This window comes from Suricata suricatta, chromosome 15 (assembly GCF_006229205.1).
Source record: "Suricata suricatta isolate VVHF042 chromosome 15, meerkat_22Aug2017_6uvM2_HiC, whole genome shotgun sequence".
Classification (NCBI taxonomy): domain Eukaryota; kingdom Metazoa; phylum Chordata; class Mammalia; order Carnivora; family Herpestidae; genus Suricata; species Suricata suricatta.
Genome location: NC_043714.1, coordinates 17,401,223 through 17,422,004, shown reverse-complemented (window position 1 = coordinate 17,422,004; position 20,782 = coordinate 17,401,223). Strand labels below are relative to the sequence as shown.

The window sequence follows — 20,782 nt, the reverse complement described above, 5'->3', positions numbered from 1 at the left end:
TGTGAAAATACACATCCAAGTTTCTATTATTCAATTTAATGAAAAAAAACAACATACAATAATCAAAGTATTTCCAAATCCTTTCCCAGTCAACTATTACTTACTAAATATTAACTGTGGATTATTTCATTATCAAATCTGTAATTTAGCATGGATTAATGGCAAATAATTTTAGAAATCAGAATAAAAAGAGTAGGAGAAACTGCATAATTAGAGCCTCAGAAAACTGAAGTATATTTTAAGATAAATTATTACTTAAAATAATCTTTAAAAGTAAATTTTTCACTTATGGAAAGAAAACAGAATAAGCCAAGAGGTTCCAACTTAGTGATATCTACCTAATATGCAACATAAATACTTTCCCGTAAGTTGTCCAGAACTTAGGAACCAGACCCACCTTATCACTGGAGTAAACAGACTATGGAGTCGGCAATATAATCTCACTCCCTATTATAAAATAAAGATATGTCAAACACAAGGAAGATCACTCAATGGACAAACCAATGAAACTGTGAAAGAAACAAACCCACCATCAACACTCTGGAATCACTATATAAACTCTACCAATTTAAAAGTTATTCAACTGTTATACTACATCAGAAAAATAATATAACTGAAATAATAAAAACAGGATAAAATGTGCTATGAGTTTGTCATATACATATAACATACATATACAAAGGGTTTTTAAAACTATTTTTCTTAAAATGTAAAATTTCAAGATATAAGTAGAAAATAAATCTGCAGCAATACCTCATATTACACATTCATTACATGTCAATATAAAATTTGTCAAGTGTGCAAACAAAACTGTCATGTAAATTTTATATATTTATATTCAAGCATAATAGCCACTTATTACATGTGACATAGTTTTTCAATGGATACAATCTTCTGAGCAATGCAATTTCATTACTTCCATTTAGAACTACATAAGAGAACAAAAAAAGTAATTGAACTCTAAAATACTTTAAACAGCAAGAAGAATTGAGAGGCTTGCTTACCTATGCTATTTTGTATGGTGTAAGAATTTTTTTCAGTCTCTGAACAGCATTTCATCCTGATGAAGTATGACAACCTGAACTTTACCATTGATAAAAGGTTCTGGGAAAGATTGTTACCTTTGAAATCACATCCTGCATCTCATTTCTTGGATAAAATGTTCCATCATCATAACGAAATCTATATAACATCTGTTCTGGCTTGAATTGATGCTTATCAGTAACTAAGAACATAGAAACAATATATTAAAATACTGACAATATAAAAAGATGCAAATAAAAACATATAAGTTTATAAAATACAAATTCCCAAATATTGACACTTGCAGTTTTTCTAAAAACTTTTGTTTTCCCAACACAGTGATATCATTTCAGCAAGACTCATGATAAGATTTTGTTATATAATACACTTACAGTTTCCATATAATGATTTAGGAAATAAATTGAGTTTAGCAACATTCTGCTAGCATAGTATGTGAGTGTGTATAATGTATTATTTTATTTATATAAATATATGAAGCTGAATTTTATATTTTTTCACAGTGCCACGAAGTCGAGCAAAATGTGCCCTTTAAAGAGATGATAATCTAATTCATGAGTTATAATTCGATTCTGAGTCCGAGAAGTGAATTTTAGTATTTATCTGTTTCATCCCACAGCAATCAGGCCAAGACCACACATACACCAACAAACATTTATCCTGTGTTTATAACTCTGGAGTAGCCTATATAATTTCAATATGTAACTTATTCCAAAATTTCAACAGTTTTCTTAAACTGAGAAATACTTTTCTTACATGTCACTTAATTTTCTTTTCTCATCAGAAATGAGAGCGGTCTTTCTTCACATTCATCCTTGAGCTAAGGGTTTCATATTCATAGACTCCTATTTAACTTCCTTTTAAGTTTTCTTCCTTCTAGGAGAAATTATTTTATACACAGTCTAACAAAGACTTTCTTTGAGAAAGAAAAAAATCTCAAATTAAACCTCAAAGAGTTTATATTTAAATGTTTTATTTACAGGGAATGCAACACTTGCAGAAGAGAGAATTTGCTGCAACGGGTTCTATTTTCATGATTAGATGGAAGACTCTGACCTTTATTTTTGTTAAAAATGTTGAAGGGGGAGAAAAAGTTGTCAGAATTAATTTCCAGGAACTACATTTGGTGAATCCAGAAGAAAGCCGAAAGACTTCTCTCTCCCCCCCCCCCCCCCCCCCCCCCCCCCCCCCCCCCCCCCCCCCCCCCCCCCCCCCCCCCCCCCCCCCTCTCTCTCTCTCTCTCTCTCTCTCTCTCTCTCTCTCTCTCTCTCTCGCACGCATGCGAAGTTTCAGCTATTTTACCCCAACCTATCCAAACATGTGCATGGCTTCCAGCCATTAGATCGAAACAGGATTGCTGCCAAAGAAAGACAAACAACACAGCCTTTTGGCATCATTTTTTTTAGATCAAGCCAAAAGAAAAAAGCGTGTGTGAAAGAAAATACTGAGAGACATATTTTGAAATCCTATGGTATGTTTCAAGACCAGTTATTTATTTCTTCTCAGCAATCTACCTCCTCATTTTTATCTTCTAAGATTCATTGAAATAAAGGATTATCTTGATATTTCAAAATTCAAGGAAACCTTGGGCACAAATGTTTCTTGCTACAATAAAAGAAGTGGTGTTTAAAATTTCTATTCAAAATGGAGTGCTTAGTTGTAAGGCAAACTCTTGTGACCTTGACAAGCAATCTTGGGTTAATTTGCAACTCTTAGCTGTTGCCTTGGGAAAACAGTGACTAGTTTTGCACTCAACTACACTCCCCCAACTTCTGGAAAATGGGATTATGAATTGTTGCGAGTTCAGGTCATCTTATGAGGAAGATTGCTTAATGCCATCTTTTAAACAACTATGCCATACAGTGATATTACTAGGGATACCCTGGTAAATGTTTAACAACTAGCTTTCTTGATGGTGGGGCAGAAGTACTGACTTATAGTATTAAATAATCCCACACTGGCCAATTTCAAGCTACCATAATAAAGTCACTAAACACAGTCAGACAAGCAGTGATGCATTATTTAGTATTTCCATCACACAGAAATAATAGATATAAATAACACCAAAAATGTAGAAAAGTCACGCCAAGAATGTAGAAAAAAAAAGGTACTAAACAATTAAGAAATGATAAATTTTAATGATATGTGAACTTCTGGGTGCCTGGGTGGCTCAGGTCATGATCTTGCAGTTCTGTGGGTTCGAGCCCCACATCAGACTCTGTGCTGACAGTTCGTAGCCTGGAACCTGCTTCGGATTCTGTCTCCCTCTCTCTCTCTCTGCCCCTCCCCTGTTTGTGCTCTGCCTCTCTCTCTCTCTTTCTCTCTCTCTCAAAAACATTAAAAAATTTTTAATAATATATGAACTTTGTTTATAATGCAATTTATGTACTATTTATATAATACTTAATCATAGCTGTGCCTCACAACTAGCTTGCAAATTTTTAAGAAATTTAATTACCAGCTCTCTAAAGTTTATACAAGCCAATCCAGCACACCACTGGATATAATGAATGAGGGCTCTGAATTCTTGCATAAGCATTTATAATGTAAACAGTAGACACAGACAAGGAAGTATTATCAGAAAGCAAATGCTGCCTCAACCCAATAACTCCTGGTATAGCAAGGCTTTGCTTTTATGAAGTTCTCAACAATATACGCAATGGAAACAATGGCAATAATAGTTGATTCTTTTTGCATGCTCTCTTTAAAACAGATGGTCCATTCAACTTTATTTTAGGAACTCTATTTTCACTCGAATGCCCCTGGAACCACATACCAATAAAACAAACATGTATGGCTCATACTTCTCCATTCTAATAAAATTATTAATGTGAAATTGCATAGTATGCTGGAGGGAAACTGTACAGGTAAATTTTGGACACTTAAAAAGGTGGATTACCTTTAGCAACAAAAATTCTGTATGCCAAATCTAACATTACCATGGACCAAACCTGATAACAACAATCTTACAGGCCACTAAAATCAAATTGGGACAAACAGAACAATATTCATAGGGAGTACTCAGTACATTATTTCTCAGAAAAAGAGTTAATCAGGTTGCAAATATCATTCTTTGAAAAGATTTAAATTCTCATGAGTTACATAATCAAAGGATTTTAGCATCTGAAATTTCAAAATAAACTTTAATCCAGAATTTATCTCCTGTTTCCTTTACAAATTTGTACTGGAGAAAAGTGGTGCCTGAGTTGGGGGATAAGTTGATTAGGACTGAAATTCTACCATTCTGATATCCCTTATAAAAACAAATGTTATGTTGTTGATTTTATTTTTTCTCATTAGAGGGAAGCAATTAAAAATACTCTGAGGGGCTCCTGGGTGGCTCCATCAGTTAAGCCTCCAACTCTCGATTTCAGCACAGGTGACAATCTCATGGATCGTGAGTTTGAGCCTGCATTGGGCTCCAGGCTGACAGTGTGAAGCCTGCTTGGGATTCTCTCTCTGTCCCCTCCACTCTCTCTGCCCCTCCCCTATGCTCTCTGTCTCTCTCTCTCTCAAAATAAATAAGCTTAAAAAATATTGTGAAGAGCATTTTAAAAGAATAAATAAAGGTGGTTTCCTCTCTATGGAACTCTACACTTTCTTTAAGACCTTCCAGAAGTTATGAACTGATCAGACTCTAAAAGACTGTTTATAAAGATATTTAAGGGGCGCCTGGGTGGCTCAGTCGGTTAAGCGTCCGGCTTCGGCTCAGGTCATGACCTCATGGTTCATGGGTTCAAGCCCCGCGTCAGGCTCTGTGCTGACAGCTCAGAGCCTGGAGCCTGCTTCCGATTCTGTGTCTCCCTCTCTCTCTGACCCTCCCCTGCTCATGCTGTGTCTCCCTCTCTCAAAAAAAAAAAAAAAAATTTAATAAATATTATTCCAACTCTGTACTAACTTACAGTTGACATGAATATATTTGAGTAATTATTCACAACTTCAGGTAAAGTAATAACAGCTTTGTTATTGTAAAGTCAGTAAAATTCCACCCATATTAGTTATATCTTCACTTTCCAATACCCAATGCACTATGCAAAAAAGCAACTGGTCCTCATACAAGTCCTAGATCACTTTTGATGAAAGATGAAAGCAAGAGTGGAAGGGTGGCTTAAAAATAACGTAACAGTCCCTTGTAAAGGACATCCTTCCCCACACCTTAACTCCTTCCAGCTTTGGGAATAAAATGCATGTACTTTTATCTATCGCAAGGTACCTCATAGTCAAAACAGGAAAATATAGTAAACTTAGTGTATAACTCTAAAATATAGTAATAATCTGGGGCACCTGGGTGACTCAGTCAGTAAAAGTCTCTGACTCTTAATCTCGGCTCAGGTCATGATCTCACAATTGTGAGATTGAACCATGCACTGGGCTCTGCGCTGAGTGGGGAGCCTGCTTAAGGCGCTCTCTCCTTCACCCTCTCTGCCCCTCCCCTGTTCTAAATACACACATACATACATACATAGTAATAATCCCATAGAAATACATAATGTTGCATTTTAAAACAATCTTTTAAACAAATTTAAATAGCAACATCAATTGTTGATAGCTTTAAGATCTTTTTTCTCTCATTTTTAATTCATAATGGTTTGAAGTCACTCAAATTAACAATCATGAAAACTTCCACTGAAACAGAAATGTTAAAAGTTATTTTTATGCCTAATTACATGCTATACAATGATTACTCTGTCTTTAATATGATTCTAGAGATCTTATATTGATGTGGGAGCTATTCCTCAGTGGCAGAAATTGGGTCATTGTTTACCAAATTGGTTTAGTGTTTGTTTTTTCTGAGCATGTATCTACCCTACATTTCTAAGTTCCTCTTGCAATAAGGAGTGGCCGCATAACTGAGTTGCACCCAAGGACATGAACACAAAAGTGAGGCAGAGTGGGAAGTATGCAGGTCCATTTAAAACAAATAAACAAAATAAAAACTCCACTCCTTTGAGGCGACCTTTAAGAGCCTTGCACTGAAGGTCAGTGAGGCTCCACCAAACACCAAAACTCCGTGTGAGGGAGAACACCCAGCCTCATCCTCTACCAGTGACTAGATTCTACCTGAGTGAAAAAGTAGCTTCTAGAAGGTAAGCCACTGTATTGAGGCTTATTTGTTACAGCAGTTGGTGTTAACCAATACTTTTCCTTCTCAGTGTTCTCTGCAAAGAGTTAATTTTCCCATCTTATTCGATTTCTGCCTTTCTGTGAACAGGGTAAAATGACAGGCTTACAACTACTAGACCATAAGAAATAATGGTCTTTAGTTCCTGTTTACACACCTTACAGCACCTGGCATAGTATCTTGCATGCAGAATGAAGGGAAGAATCAGTAAGGAAAAAAATAAAGGTGTTCATAACCAGATTTTCCTTTCTTTGTTCTATTGGTAATACATAGTTCCTGGAAGTACATAGTCTAAATGAGAAAGGAATCTCCTGATTTCTGAAGGTCAATGATTGTATACAAAACCTCTCTACATTCCACCTACTTGAGCTTCAATGAACTACAGGACAAAACAAATGCATTCCCTTCTTGACCCAAGGATATACTTGGGGTTAGAGGAAAGGAAAAAGCAGCAGCAGAGAAAAAAGCCATGTAGCTCAACATTTTTTTATTTTTACATATAAGTTTTTAGATGATGGTTTTTAGCATACTAGATGCTAAAGGATGATTTCACAGTGCTAAAGAATCAAGTACAAAATCACATACAATTTATCAGTATTATCTGTTTACTCAAAATATAAGTATTCATTGATTCATTTACTGAGCAAATATCTATTGAGCACCTACATGTGATGGGCACTCCAGGTATTTACTATACATTAACAAACGAGGCTCCTGTTCTTATGGTACTTATATTGTGATTGGTGGCCAGAGTAGGTGTGGGAGATAAAGAGAGAAATAATACATAAATAAAATAACATAAAAAGGTTACCAAGTAATAAGTTAATTTCAAAAATTAAAAACGCAGTTCATTGGCATAATGGGATGAGTCAGGGTGTCATCAAAGACATGAGTCATGAATACTGAGACTTTTATCATTTCATTTTCTGCTGTATGTCTAGCACCTAGAAAGTTCCCTGGCATATATTAGGAGTTAACAAATAATTGTTGAATGAGAATAGCAAGAACAAAGTTCCTAAATACAGAGACATTTTGGAGTGTTCAAGGGAGAGACAGAAAGCTACAGTGGCCACAAGAGTATGAGTCAGGTGTAATACTATGTGCTGACTCACAGAGGAAGTCAGGGGCCTGATCATGTGGGGCCTTATGGGCCATGGTAAGAGATCTAAACCATGGTAAGAGGTTTTGGACTTTTCTTTGAGTTTAATGGGACTCCAGTAAATGATTATAAGTAGGAGGATACCTTGATCTTACATTTGTTTTAAAAGATCTCTTCAGCTGTTACCTGAAAAGGTGTACCATAGGGATGGAGGACCAAAGTGGAAGCAAGGAAAGAGAAGATGGTGACGGGGAGGAGGGTGGGGATCCTGGAAGGGAAATGAGTGGTCTGGTTAGGGGCCTATTTTAGTGGTACAGTTCAGAGGCCTTGAGGGCATGAGGGATAAAAAGGAATTCCAGATGATTTCCATCTGAATAGATGGAAGTACATTACATTGGTGGCAACCAGTGCAGGGGGGAAAACTGGGAGAATCTAGCTTGTTTTCACCCCACTCTAATTTAAAAAAAAAAAGAACACTGAAACACCTTATCTCAATAGCTGTAGTTATTCATACTTCCCTCTTTTTTCTCTTCTCCCACATTTTGCATTAGAAATTCTTTAAGTTTGGGGTACTGGGTGGCTCAGTGAGTTAAGTGTCTGACTTTGGCTCAGGTCATGATCTCACAGTTCATGAGTCTCTGGGAGACTTTTACTTACTCTCCACATTGTCCAACCTTAATGCCCTTTGCCTCATGAAACAGTCCCAAATACTCCAGTTAGAACTTGCCATTCCTTCCTCCACACTCCCAGACTTACCTGTATTTCTAATTCTTGCCCATGTTGTAGTTATTCATGTTAACATTAGCAATAATATGACCATAACCCCACACTCCCTGAAATGTAGTTCTGTGTTGTTAAATACTTGTAAGCATCCTATAATGTGGTGATTTGCTCTACGCTAAATTGATTAATGGAATTAAGATACATGCAATATGTGGATAAATAGAATACTTTAGTAGTTAATAAAAGAATTACCATGGTGGATGATTCCGTTTTCTAACAATGCTTGTCCTAAGTGAACACCTTCCTCAGGCCTGTGAATCTCTCCAATTTCCAACAGCCATGACACAAATTCACTGTAATAGAAATCCAGTGAAAAAGTTAGTTTTGTCCTCTGAAAAGTCTATCTGTACCATACTTTCATCAAGCAGCTATGGAAGGAGACTCAAATATAAAAAAAATCTTTGCAGTACATTTCAGCATGCATTTTTTCACATATGTAAGGTCCAAATTATTTAAATTTTACTCTATTCTAGAAAACAAATCTCCAAAGCTTACCTAAACTGTTCTTAATAACTATTCAACTTACTGAGACCTCTAATAAACAGAAAGGGAAATTTTTTGAGTAGTTTTAACTACAAAGAGAATATAAGAGATCCTAAAGATATCTAACAGACAAAATAGAATAATAATGACTTAATATATAAGAAATAGACTGCCTGGAAGGTGGCTTTTTGGCACAGAGAACCAGAATGTTTGAAACTCCAAGAAGGCACACCAAAAAAAATTTCATACCCCATGTGGTAGACAGAATTCCAAACATGTCCTCTTAACCCACTATCAAGAATCCCATCCCTTGGGGCACCTAGGTGACTCAGTCACTCAAGTGTCTGACTTTGGCTCAGGTCATAATCTCTCCTTTCACAAGCTGGAGCCCCGCATCAGGCTCTGTGCTGACAGCTTACAGCATGGAGCCTGCTTCAGATTCTGTATCTCCCTCTCTCTCTGCCCCTCCCCTGCTCTCTCTCTCTCAAAAATAAATATTAAAAAAAAAAAAGAATCTCATCCCTCGGTTTTGTAATCAAATCCCAACCTAGGTAGTGCTATGAATGGATTTTGTGTGTATAATTAAAATCCCAAATCAGCTGGCCTTAAAATAAGTAAATTATTCAAGTGGGCTTGACCAATTAGTGGAGCACTTTGAAGCAGAGGGTTTTCTCATGCTGGTGGCACAAAAGTAAGCAAGGAAAACTGACAGCACAAGAAGATTCAGTCTGCCACTACCGCCTTTGAAGATTAAGGGGCCAAGTAGCAAGGAAGGCAGGCAGCTTCTAATTGAGTGGTCCTAGCCAACAGTCAGCACAAAAACAGCACTTATTCTTACAGCCACAGAGGACTGAATTCTGCCACAACTCAATGTGCTTGGAAGTGAATTTTCCCTCAGAGCCTTAAGATAAGGCCCAGACTCAGCCCAGCCCACAACCTTGATTTTGGCCTTGTGAGACCCTAAGCAGATGACCTAGTATTGCTCACTTGGGCTTCTTTCTGACCTACAGAATTATGAGCTAATGAATGGGTATTGTTTCAAGCCACTAGATGTGTGGTAACTTACTTTGCAGCTATATGAAATTAATACACACCAAAAGCCGTAGGAAAGTCTTATTTAGTAAATTCATTGTTGTGTCTAAACTGTCATCCAAAAGGAATGTTCCAGCACAAAGCCATCCATCAAGAACTGTCCACCACATACATCTGTGGTGGCTATTAAAGGACAGAGAGGATGGATGACAGCTCATATCTGTCACCATTTTGGGGCGGGGAGAGGAGTTCCAGGTATTACAGATGTGCAGGATGATGGTTTGCAACACAGGAGAGCACAGGCTGGATCGTGATCATCATTATGGCCATGTGGTATCATTAGGAGAACACTAAATACAGAAACATTTTACAATAAAATATTTTATTGTGCTCCTTTTATCAAAACCTAACATTTAAACTTTTACATAAAGTAATGAATAAATTTTAGAATGGTTTTAATTTTGCACGGAGGTCAGAGAAACCAAGCTATAGAAACTGTCAGGAAATTACTTTTCCGTTTATTTCAAAACCCAAAGCAATATGTACAAAGTCAAATAAGCGAAGGACATGAAATTCTAAAAATGGATATCTAGTCTAAAAAGTACATTTGAAGGCAGAAGAAGCTGTTAAAATGCTTTTAATTCTCTTATTAAATAGGAGTGATCCAAAACAAAGAAAATTTAGAAAGAAGTAAAACTTCAGTTTTGTCCTCGATAGCACAAAAATAGTAAGAATATCAACCCCCTAGCACTGTCACAGGATTAAATGAGCTGATTGAGGTCACAGCACCAGGCACATGTTAAGTGCTTATTAAATGCCAGTGGCTGACAGGGGAGTTGATCATTTTGTTCTGGTATCAGCAGATTCCTGAATGTGCCAAAAAATTAGAAGAGCACTTCTTAAGTATTTCTATAAATTAGAAGCATAGAATAAAAAAAGAGAAGGGGTATGGAAGGAAGTTAATGGGTGGCTTTATTGTAGAACCTACTTAATCCACAAGAAGATCCCATTAACACTATGCAAAAGGATCGTGATCTGGTTAAAAACAATCTCGAACCTGGGCTGTAACACAGGGGTGGTGTGCTGTTATGCAAAAGGCCACAATGAACACAGCTAAAATTTACTGAGTCTCTCCTGCATACCAGGAGCTCTGGAGAAGGCTTCCGATCATTGTGACTAACAAGCACTATGGTCAGGGTAAAGGGTTAACAAAACCCCTGCTCTTTAAATTAGGAAAACTTGACCCTGGATTAACTTTCTAACTCTGTTTCCTAGAACCTGACAAAGGCAGGGGATCAGCTGTGTGCCAGGCTGCATTCTTATGGTAAAAATGAGCCCTAATGGCTAAATGCAGTATTAATAAATACCTGGTGAGAAGGCATAGCTTGAAGTGACTCTCTTATAAGTCAGCAGGTCCCTATGAGAAGCCGGGAAGTTATACCTAAAAGGTTATTATAAGAAATACTGGGGGCGCCTGGGTGGCTCAGTTGGTTAAGTGGCCGACTTCAGCTCAGGTCATGATCTCAACAGTCTGAGTTCAAGCCCCACATCAGGCTCCGTGCTGACAGCCCAGAGCCTGAAGCCTGCTTGTTCTCTGTCTCTCTCTCAAAAATAATAAACAATAAAAAAAATTAAAAAAAAATACTGTCTCCGTGGGGCAACTGGGTCGGCCAGTTGCACGTCCAACTTCCGCAGTTCTGAGTTCAAGCCTCACATCCGACTTGCTGTTGTCAGCACAGAGCCCGCTTAGGATCCTCTGTTCCTCTCTCTCTACCTCTCCCCTGCTTGCACTCTCTCAAAAATAAATACAAATTTAAAAGAAAAAAGAAAGAAAGAAAGAGTATCTTTGCAGCATGAAGTTTGCAAGTCAAGGTGGGCTCACATCTGCTCTTTCTCTTGCACAAGAGCTATCACTGGGGGGCTTACCAATGACAGCGCCACTAGCTTGCTGGCAGCTGGGTGGTCTGCTGTGAGGACCATGTCCACTGATGAAGAGACCCCAGGCGGCCCTGCAGGCCAGAGTTACCTGGCTTCTATTCTTCTGATGGCGTTGGGAGCTGGTGTGGTCTATGGTTATTTTGTTGTGTCTACATAACTAATCAAGAAAGCATTCTGGTAGGCATTACAGGTAGGCACTACAATCATCTCCATTTTTGGAGAGGAAAAGGAAGTTTAATCTTCCCAAATCTCTCAACTAGCCGAAGGTCGGACCAGATCTGCATGGAGACAGTCTGATGGGGAAGTCTGGGCTTTGAGCTGCTGCTCCATATACAGTTGACACTGGCATTTACTAGCTGTGTGAAGTGGGCCTGGTATACTCCCTGATCACTGGGCATTGAATCTTTAAAAATATAAAGGTTTTAAATCTTAAGTATGCATTTAACGATTAGAAATAACGTATAGGAAGAAGCCAGCACAGGGCCTGGCCTAAGCAGCACTACCTGAAGGTGGCCTCCCTTCCGTTCAGCCCTGCGGGCTGAACCCAGCAGGGATTCCCACGTAGGGCAGTCTGCAGACACCAAAGGACACACAGCCAATCTATGGGAAAAGTTCAGGCAATTTCCCTTTCTATTGCCCTGTGCCAGGCTCCCTGCATGCCCTACTTTTCCAGACTCCTCATCTCAGCCGTCATGCTGAGCCCAGCTGTCAAAGTTCTGAATTAATTGCCAGCTTACGCTGTACATCTTCACTACTCCAGTCTTCTCTGACTCGTAGTCCCTGAACTCACGTTCTTGCCGGACTCCATCCCCTGGAGGCAAACCCGCCTGTCTGCCATCTCCTGCCTGACCCCAACCCCTGCTTCCCCCTTGGAATGCAGTACATCCAAAATCGTTGAAGTCATGGATGAGTAGATAGATGTCTTAATTTTTGTATGATCTAGCCCTAGATACATTCCTTCACCCCATTACAGTCCAGGAAATGTTGACAGTAAACAAATATTCAAAAAATACTTAGAGAAATATTCATTACAGAAAAATAAATCATTAAAGGAAAGTTAACACATGAGATAGTGAAAGTATGAAAGAAATACATGTACCTAGACCCCCAACCGTACCTTCCAAGGAAGCATTTAGGGAACGTAGTCAGTTTTCTTTTCCTGTCTTTGATCAGATTTCCTTGCTTGCACATCATCTTATAAAGCTTCTCACCCTGTTCAGAGATCATTACCCAGGTGTCTTGCTCCATTCCTAATTTTAAACCTATCAAAAATGAAACGAAGAACAGGTAGCTGAAAAAGTCGCCTCACTCACTCATGCCTTCCTTAAACAAACATTTACTTCACGTCTACCATGTGCAGGGGACTGCAGATACAGAGCTCCATATGATAGGACCCTCATTTTCAAGAAGCTCATGGGATACCAGTCAAGACAGGATCCCCAGGGCCATATGGCTCCTTTGTCCAAACTGTGCCCAAAGGCACATGGTTTGGCCACTGGAGGAAGAGCTGCTGTACCTCAGGCTCCCTGCACCCCTCTGTAGAATTAAATGGGCACAACTGGACAGGTCAGCCCTGGAAACAGCCTAAAAGGAGAAACTGTGATACAGTAAAGGCATATTCAGAGGATCTTGCCTCTACATAGTAATATTAAGAAAGGCTTCACAGAAGACCTGTGTTTAGATGCAAAGGGATGAACAGTATTGAGAGAGAGAGAGAGAGAGAGAGAGAGAGAGGGGGAGAGAGAGAGAGAAAGAGAGAGAGAGAGAAAGAGAGAGAAAGAGAGAGAGAGGAGGGAGAGAGAGAGAGAGAGAGAGAGAGAGAGGGAGTTAGTTCACAAGAGCTTCCTGAGGTGAAGCAGCACAGGGGCACACAGCTCCGGGCCTTAGATGAGAGGACAGGGGACACACTGTCGGGTTAGGCAGGGACCTCGCTCAACTACAGTTTCCATGTACTTCCTCCCTGAGGTATCAGGGAAGCATGTAAGGGTTTCCCCCAGAGGGAGGGAAAAAGCAGAACAGGAAAGAAAGTGTTGCTACTTTGGAAACAAAGCTCAGATGACAATACAGGAACAAAGTAAAGAGGGCAGGGTTTAAAAAGAGGGAGACCATTAGAAGGAACCCTCAAAAGCCCAGGCAAGTTCAACCCCTAAAGACAACAATAGGGGCTACCGGGCAAAGAGAATGATGCTGAGAAATATTCAGGAGAGGGTATTGATAGGATACGGCAAATGGTTAAATGCAGGCATGATGGGGAAAGGAGACATCAGGATGGCTTCTAGGCTTTTGACCTGAGAGCCTCGAACTGGGAAGTGGGGGTTAGAGGCATATTTGGAAAATGGTTGCAGGAAAGGAGTCCAGCGCTGTGCAGGTTGAATTTGAACATTCAGGTAGAGTCCAGGGGTCAGCGGAACACCTGCTGCATATGAAGCTCAGGAGAGAGGGAGGAAGTGGCAGTGTAGATGAGGATGTGAGTGGTGGGAATAGGTAACCCATGTAAGGATCTATGTTAGAGGAGACTAGCATCAGAGCTGAGAGCTGGGAATGCCCCCAATCAGTGGAGGGATCTGACAAACTGTTGCAGAAGAAGAAATACTTGAATTATTTTTAGTTTTCTGGCTATAAAAGTTCTTACAAAAATTTTATTTTTACAATGCAGGGGCAATTACTATTTGTCAGAAATAGAAAATACTCCATTAAGAATAGAGCCTGTTAACATAAATGCATTTGCACAATACACTAATGTGCTTGCTTTTCTTTCTTTATCTCTCTCTCTCCTTCCTCCCTTCCTTTTTCACCTTAGGTTTATCTGTATGCAGTCATTCTGAAAAAAATAAAGGTTCAACTTGATAAAAAATTTATTTTAGCTTTTAAATGACTTGCTATGCTATTTGAATTGATAGCTGGATTCAACACAACTGAAAGAATCAGCTATTCCGTATTCATAATCTTTGTTTTAAATTTTTCTAACTACTTCTCCATCCAAGATCAATCAAAGGAGTTGAGTATTTGAAAATGCTCTGGAAACACCCATATAAATGTGTGCTATGAATATTTTAATCAAAATAGGAGCTTTGTATATTCTTCAAGGGGAAATTTCTGAAGATGGAAGAAAAGGTTCATTGTGCTTCAAAATTTCATAAGCAATGAGATATTTTATTCTTAAGTCTCTGGGAAAAGACGTAAACACTGTCTTGTTGCTTATCAATTATTTGGTAAAGAAATTAGTGGCAACACAGGCATTTCTATTTCTTAGCTGAAATACAGAAATGTGCTTAATTACAGATAAACTTCACAGAACTGAATACTGCCAGATCAAATACCTTTTGCGAATCTTTCTAAAACTGTGAAGCAATTTTGAACCAGGCCTCCTCATGTGAACAAACTCCTTATTGGCTTGCATTATAGTCAAAGGCATTGTAAAAACTTCATGTGTAACCAAAGTGCCTTATTCTATCATTAGGACACTAACATGTTTGGTTTAGAAATTTTCAGAGTACTGTTACACATATACATAGAACAACTTTTGGAGGCCCTACAACTCTGCTGTATACAATGGAAGTTTGTCTCTTCTAGGAAACCTGTGTGATGATGCTTTAGAAATGGCCAGAATAAGGTGCAAAAAAAAAAAAATTGAACAACTTTTAAAAGGTGAAAGATTTATACGACTGAGGGAAGCGGCAAAGATTCAGCTGCTTGGCCATTTACTAGCCGGTAATGTCACTCCCTGAGGGGAGTTGCAAAAATAGGCAGGGGAGTGCCACTCCCTGTCAGGAGAAGCCAGAAAAACAAAGATCAATCGCCTACAGGCAGGGTGGTATCGGCCCTTCACGTGCTGTGCTAAAAACTTTGGTTTGTTTCCTTCCTTACCCTAGCTTTGACCCTGTTTCCTAGGACCAACCCTGTCAGTTTCCCGCCCTTAACCCTATATAGGGGTGGGTTTTCTTTTCTAGAGGGGAGAGTGTGTGAAGTATAATAAAGAGGCTGGATCAGAAAACGCTTGTCTTGCCTCACTCTGTGCTCTCCTTCCTGCCCTACTCTCTCTCCCTCCCTCAGGAACGAACGGGCAAGGATTTACCGCCCTGCCAGCTGGGGCAGGACATGACATACGACCTGAAGAGAAACCAGAGTATTAAAACTTTTTTTTTTTAATATAACACAATTTATTTTTTTAACATATGCAATTATTTTCCGTCATTTACAATACAGTAGTTACAATGACACTCCAAACAGAAAAGCAAAGTAAAAAATCAAAACCCCCACTTCTATTTCATGTAATTAGACTTATACAGAAATTAAAAGGTTAAGTACCAACCAGTTAATCACCTAATTTCATAGCTATCTGAAGTGGCAATCATTATATAGCAGCTTATCTATGATACATTCAAGACAAATGATACAATTTATTACTTGCCCATAAGCTAAAACACAGCCTGCTTAATACCTTTCCTTAAATTCCACCTCTATACTACAGTATACTTGAGGATTAAAACTTTTAAAGCAAACAGAACAATTTGTTATAGACTGAACGTCCGCATGCCGCCCAAATTCATATGTTGAGACCTGACATCCAGTGTGCTGGTGTTAGGAGGTAAGGTGTTGGGGAGGTGAGTAAGTCATGAAAGTAGAGTCCTCGTGAATGGGATTAATGGTCTTAGAAACAAGACCCCGGAGAGATGGCCCGCCCCTCTGCTTTGTGAGGACACAGTGAGGAGATGGCCGGCCCGTGAACTGGAAAACTGCTCTTACCACACTGAATCTCAGGTGCTGGCCTCCAGAACCGTGAGTTATAAATTTCTGTTGCTTGTAAGCCACCTAGGCTGTGGTATTCTGTCATGGCAGCCTCCATAGACTAACATAATACTTAAAAGACACTGCTGGCTACAATATAATTGTTTCACTAACTATACAAGTTTTACTTTTATTTTAGTGATCATATTAGAAGTATCCATAAGGTATTTTAGCCGGGCTCTTCCCTCACATGGAAAATCCAGGTGAACATCAGACACCTTTTTACTTTCTCATAATATTCTGCCCATTATCTGCTTTCTTGCTAAGTTAGAATCTTCACAAAAGTGTAATAGTGCCCAATTCACACACCCACCTTTTCGCCGTTCTCTTTCTTTCAAAATAGCTTCAAACCATTCGTGTTTCTCTTCGGGTGTTTTTGCCATGCACACGAACCATTTATTTTTTGCTGTGTTATGTATCTTCCATCCATTGATAACAATGTGTCCACTACTATGGAAATCAGCTGGAAATTAACAGGTAAAGGTGAACAACAAATATAATATATAACATTATATCAACACAACCATTCAATTCACAAAAGTTCCAATACCACTGAATTCATAAAAGTATCTTTGCTTCAAATGTGTGAAACGAAGAACATAAGAATAAAAAATCAAATGTTTATATATTAAATGTAGTCAGTACTCAGGAATAGAACACTTCTAAGCCTCAGTATTAATATATTATACAAAATTGAACCTCTGAACTATTAACATTCCTTTCCTCTACGTCCAAAAACATTGTTAAAGTTCCTAAAGCAATAAAAGAAGATCGTTTAAAAGAATTTTCATCTCAATAATCAAATATCCACGGTGTCAGATTCATTTTGCATTTGATATTCCTTTGAAATATTCTTCTAGGTTACAAAAGCAAAGTATACCTCCACAGAACAATTTTCAGCTGTTAAATGAACCACACAATAAGAATCAGAACAAATGAATGGAACATACCAAGAGTATATTTACCTCATCTTCAATAAATGGAAAGGTACAATGCCAATCCGTTAACATTATTCATGAAAAACTGAAAAATATGCACTCTTTAAAACCACATTATAGAAAGAAGAGGTTTTTCTTTGAGTGTGAATTCATTGTCGTTTTCTAGGTCTCGCCCTAATTTTGGCTACCCTGTCATGCTGGATTTGAAAATGTCAACTGGAAACCCTCTACAGCAGTTCTTTGCCTAGTAGCAGGTAGGGAATAGTGATATGACTTGTAACTTGTATCCAGCCTTTACTAGTATGACAGGCTGCAAAGCAAAGATTCCAAAATGAAAAAACATATGAAAAAGTTCTGAGTCAGCACCTGCACCAGGTTAAAGTGACACTTTTCACTCATCTCCATGACAGTCACTAAATAGTAATGGTGGGTGGACAGGAATGTGAGCCACAGAAAGTTAAAGGTGGTTTAGAAAAATAACTTTGTGGCACTGCCCTTGTTTTTTGTTTCTTTGTTTATTCTCAAAAGGCCTATTTTATTTGGTGAATTCTGAGTAGAGGCAGACACAGTCAGCATTCATGCTCACATAATCTGGTGCCTGGGGTCTTTTTAGTTCCAAAATCACAAGTTATCTGTGATCAGATTAACTATTCCAAAGATGCATTCTTAAGTGATTCTGTATATTGAGGGTCCTTAAACATTCCAATTTATAGTGGTGCACCTGGGTGGCTCAGTCGGTTAAGCTTCAGCTCAGGTCATGGTTTCATGATATGAATTCGAGCCCTATATCAGGCTCTGCACTGAAAGTGCAAAGCCTGCTTGGAATTCTCTCTCCTTCCCTCTCTCTCTCTGCCCCTCCCCTACTTGCACTCTCTCTCTCTCTCTCTCTCTCTCTCAAAATAAATAATAAACTTAAAAAAATTCCAAGTTATATCTAAGCCAGGAGAGAATTATATTGGATAATAGTAATTAATATGTTACATATATAGTAAATATGTATGCCATAATATGATATATACACATGTTCCATAATCCTGTTAATAATAACAATTTCTGATAAAATAAAGATTCAAACTGGCAGAAGATTTCCTCCATCAGGAAATTGCCATCTGTTTCTTTTTTTTAACTTTTAATTTTGTTTATTTTGAGAGAAAAAGAGAGAGCAAGCAGGGGAGGGACAGAGAGAGAGGGAGATACAGAATCCAAAGCAGGCTTCTGGCTCTGAGCTATCAGTGCAGAGCCTCACGCAGGGCTCAAACCATAAGCCGTGATATGACCTGAGCTGAAGTTGGATGCTCAACCAACTGAGCCACCCAGATGCCCTGCCATCTGTTTTTAAAAGAAATTTTTGTACTTCTCTTCTTTTTTTAATTTTAAAAAATTTTAACATTTATTTATTTTTGAGAGACAGAGCATGAGCAGGGGAGGGGCAGAGAGAGGGAGATACAGAATCTGAAGCAGGCTTCAGGCTCCGAGCTATCAGCCCAGAGTCCAACGCAGGGCTCAAACTCACCAACTTTGAGATAATGATCTGAGCTGAAGTCGGCCGCTTAACCACTGAGCCACCCAGGTGCCCCTGTACTTTTCTTCTTACCTTATATTTAGTTCATGTCCATATCCTATGTAAAGTAGTAGAACCTCATAATACATGTCAGATGTTTTTAATGGAATTAGTAACAAAGTAAAAGTTATTAGTTCATAATTATACCATAGTCCCTTGTTGCTACTCATAAAAATAACCAACTGAGAAAATGTGATAAATTAGTGGGAAAGAAAAGGTCAAACTGTACATGTGCACACACCCTCCTCCCCACATGGGTCACCTTACAGGGCCAGTATCACAAACAGGCATAAGCTTTTCACACTCTCTTCCACAAGCAGACTGAGATCAGCTAAGTGAACCCAGCACTGCAGCCTAAAAGATCCCACATTCCCACTAGTGATACTACCCTTTCCCCCACATCCACCATATCTAAGCCAGGAGAGAATCACCATAGCCACAGCAGTAATAAAGTACTGGGCTTACTTCAAAATGAACACAGTGTATTCTTCCCACGGAACACAGAGGAACACAAGTTCATGTGCCAGGGTGACGCTCCTGACCCTGCACACCACGTGCCCTGGGCCAGCCACCTCTGCAACACGGGTGTTCCTTCCTTCCCTCCCTGGATTGTTGGAGTCCAGCACTGCTCTCTCCACACCCTGCTGACTCTTCCTTCAACATTTCTCATCCAGGCCATTCCCTACTTCAAAAGCTTTTGTTAACTCCCCACTGAATCAAGTCAACACATGGAGGATTGCTTTAGAGGTTCTCTTTAAACTGACCCCACCCTACGGAACAGCGCCATTTTCCACTGCATCCCCCTGTGGCCCTGCCACCCTTCACTGCTTTCCTCCTCGTGCTGGGACTACTTGCCTGTTCCCCAGGCTGAGGTTCTCAAGCTACCCAGCCCTGCTCGCCGCCTCAGCAACTCTTTCTTCTCTTTACAGTGTACCTGCATCTCCCACGAAGCCTGGCCTAACACTACAGCCTGCACATTCAAGCTGCCCTTGGGAAACATATGACTGAACTCAAAACCAGACAGGTCAGCACGTGATTGCATGTGGCTATTGTTTCGTGTACAGAAAGCAGAATTATTAACTGACTGTAAAATCTACTATGTCAAAAGGTAGGTTCATTTCTGTACCAATATGATATTTTGAAAGAATAGCTTATGTAACCTAATAATTTCAAATGAAAGGATAATGTTCCTTTTTAAAGTTTATGTGCCACTTTCTTATCCAAAATAACACACTTAATTTAAAAATCATAAATAATTTTAAACATACATTCAAATATGTGAGAACATACACACATGTATATACATACATATGTATCAAAATGTATAAATATAATGTTATCAGTTACTAAATTATGTGTCATAAAAAATAAGCCATTGATTCTCACTTATTTCAAAAGAAATAATATATTTAGTGATATATATAATCAGTTGCAGCACATTTCTTAATAACCTCATTCTTGTTTTAATAATTTTTAAAAAATATTTATTTATTGCTGAGAGACAGAGACAGAGAGAGAGACAGAGACAGAGAAACAGAGTGCAAGTATAGGGGGGCAGACAGAGCGGGAGACTTAGAATCAGAAGCAGGCTCCAGGCTCTGAGCTGTCAGCACAGAGCCCGATGCAGGGCTCAAAGCCACAAACCACGAGATCATGACCTGAGCCAAAGTTGGTGCACAACTGACTGAGCCACCCAGGTGCCCCTCAATAATTTCATTCTAAAAAATAACTTTGAATTGAAGTTATTTATAAAGAATAGCTAAATAAAGATCATGAAAAAGCCTAACAGTGCTTTTCTTTGGTAGAAATTTAAAAATATTTCTTTTACTGAATGAATATTAATGGGAAGTGCAGGAATTTACAGGTTTCAATGGATCTAAAATATAATTAATTCTATAGGAAGTGTTAAAAGGAATGGAAAATTGTCATTCATTAGCTGTAGAATACCCAAATTCAACAGTCTCCAGGCACTGAGGTTTTTTTTACAAAAGGAGAAA

At 38.8% G+C, this 20,782-nt stretch overlaps 1 protein-coding gene across 1 annotated transcript in view; it reads right to left on the bottom strand.

Annotated features, from left to right (window-relative positions):
• Positions 1 to 20,782, bottom strand: part of PREX2 (phosphatidylinositol-3,4,5-trisphosphate dependent Rac exchange factor 2) — a 299,116-nt gene that overhangs the window by 158,486 nt on the left and 119,848 nt on the right. Inside the window, exons 9-13 of the mRNA XM_029923458.1 lie at positions 16,600 to 16,749; positions 12,616 to 12,760; positions 8,238 to 8,338; positions 1,122 to 1,225; positions 398 to 447 (exon numbers count right to left, since the gene is read on the bottom strand). Of these exons, the coding sequence (XP_029779318.1) occupies positions 398 to 447; positions 1,122 to 1,225; positions 8,238 to 8,338; positions 12,616 to 12,760; positions 16,600 to 16,749 (550 nt within the window). The remainder of the gene's footprint in view (positions 1 to 397; positions 448 to 1,121; positions 1,226 to 8,237; positions 8,339 to 12,615; positions 12,761 to 16,599; positions 16,750 to 20,782) is intronic.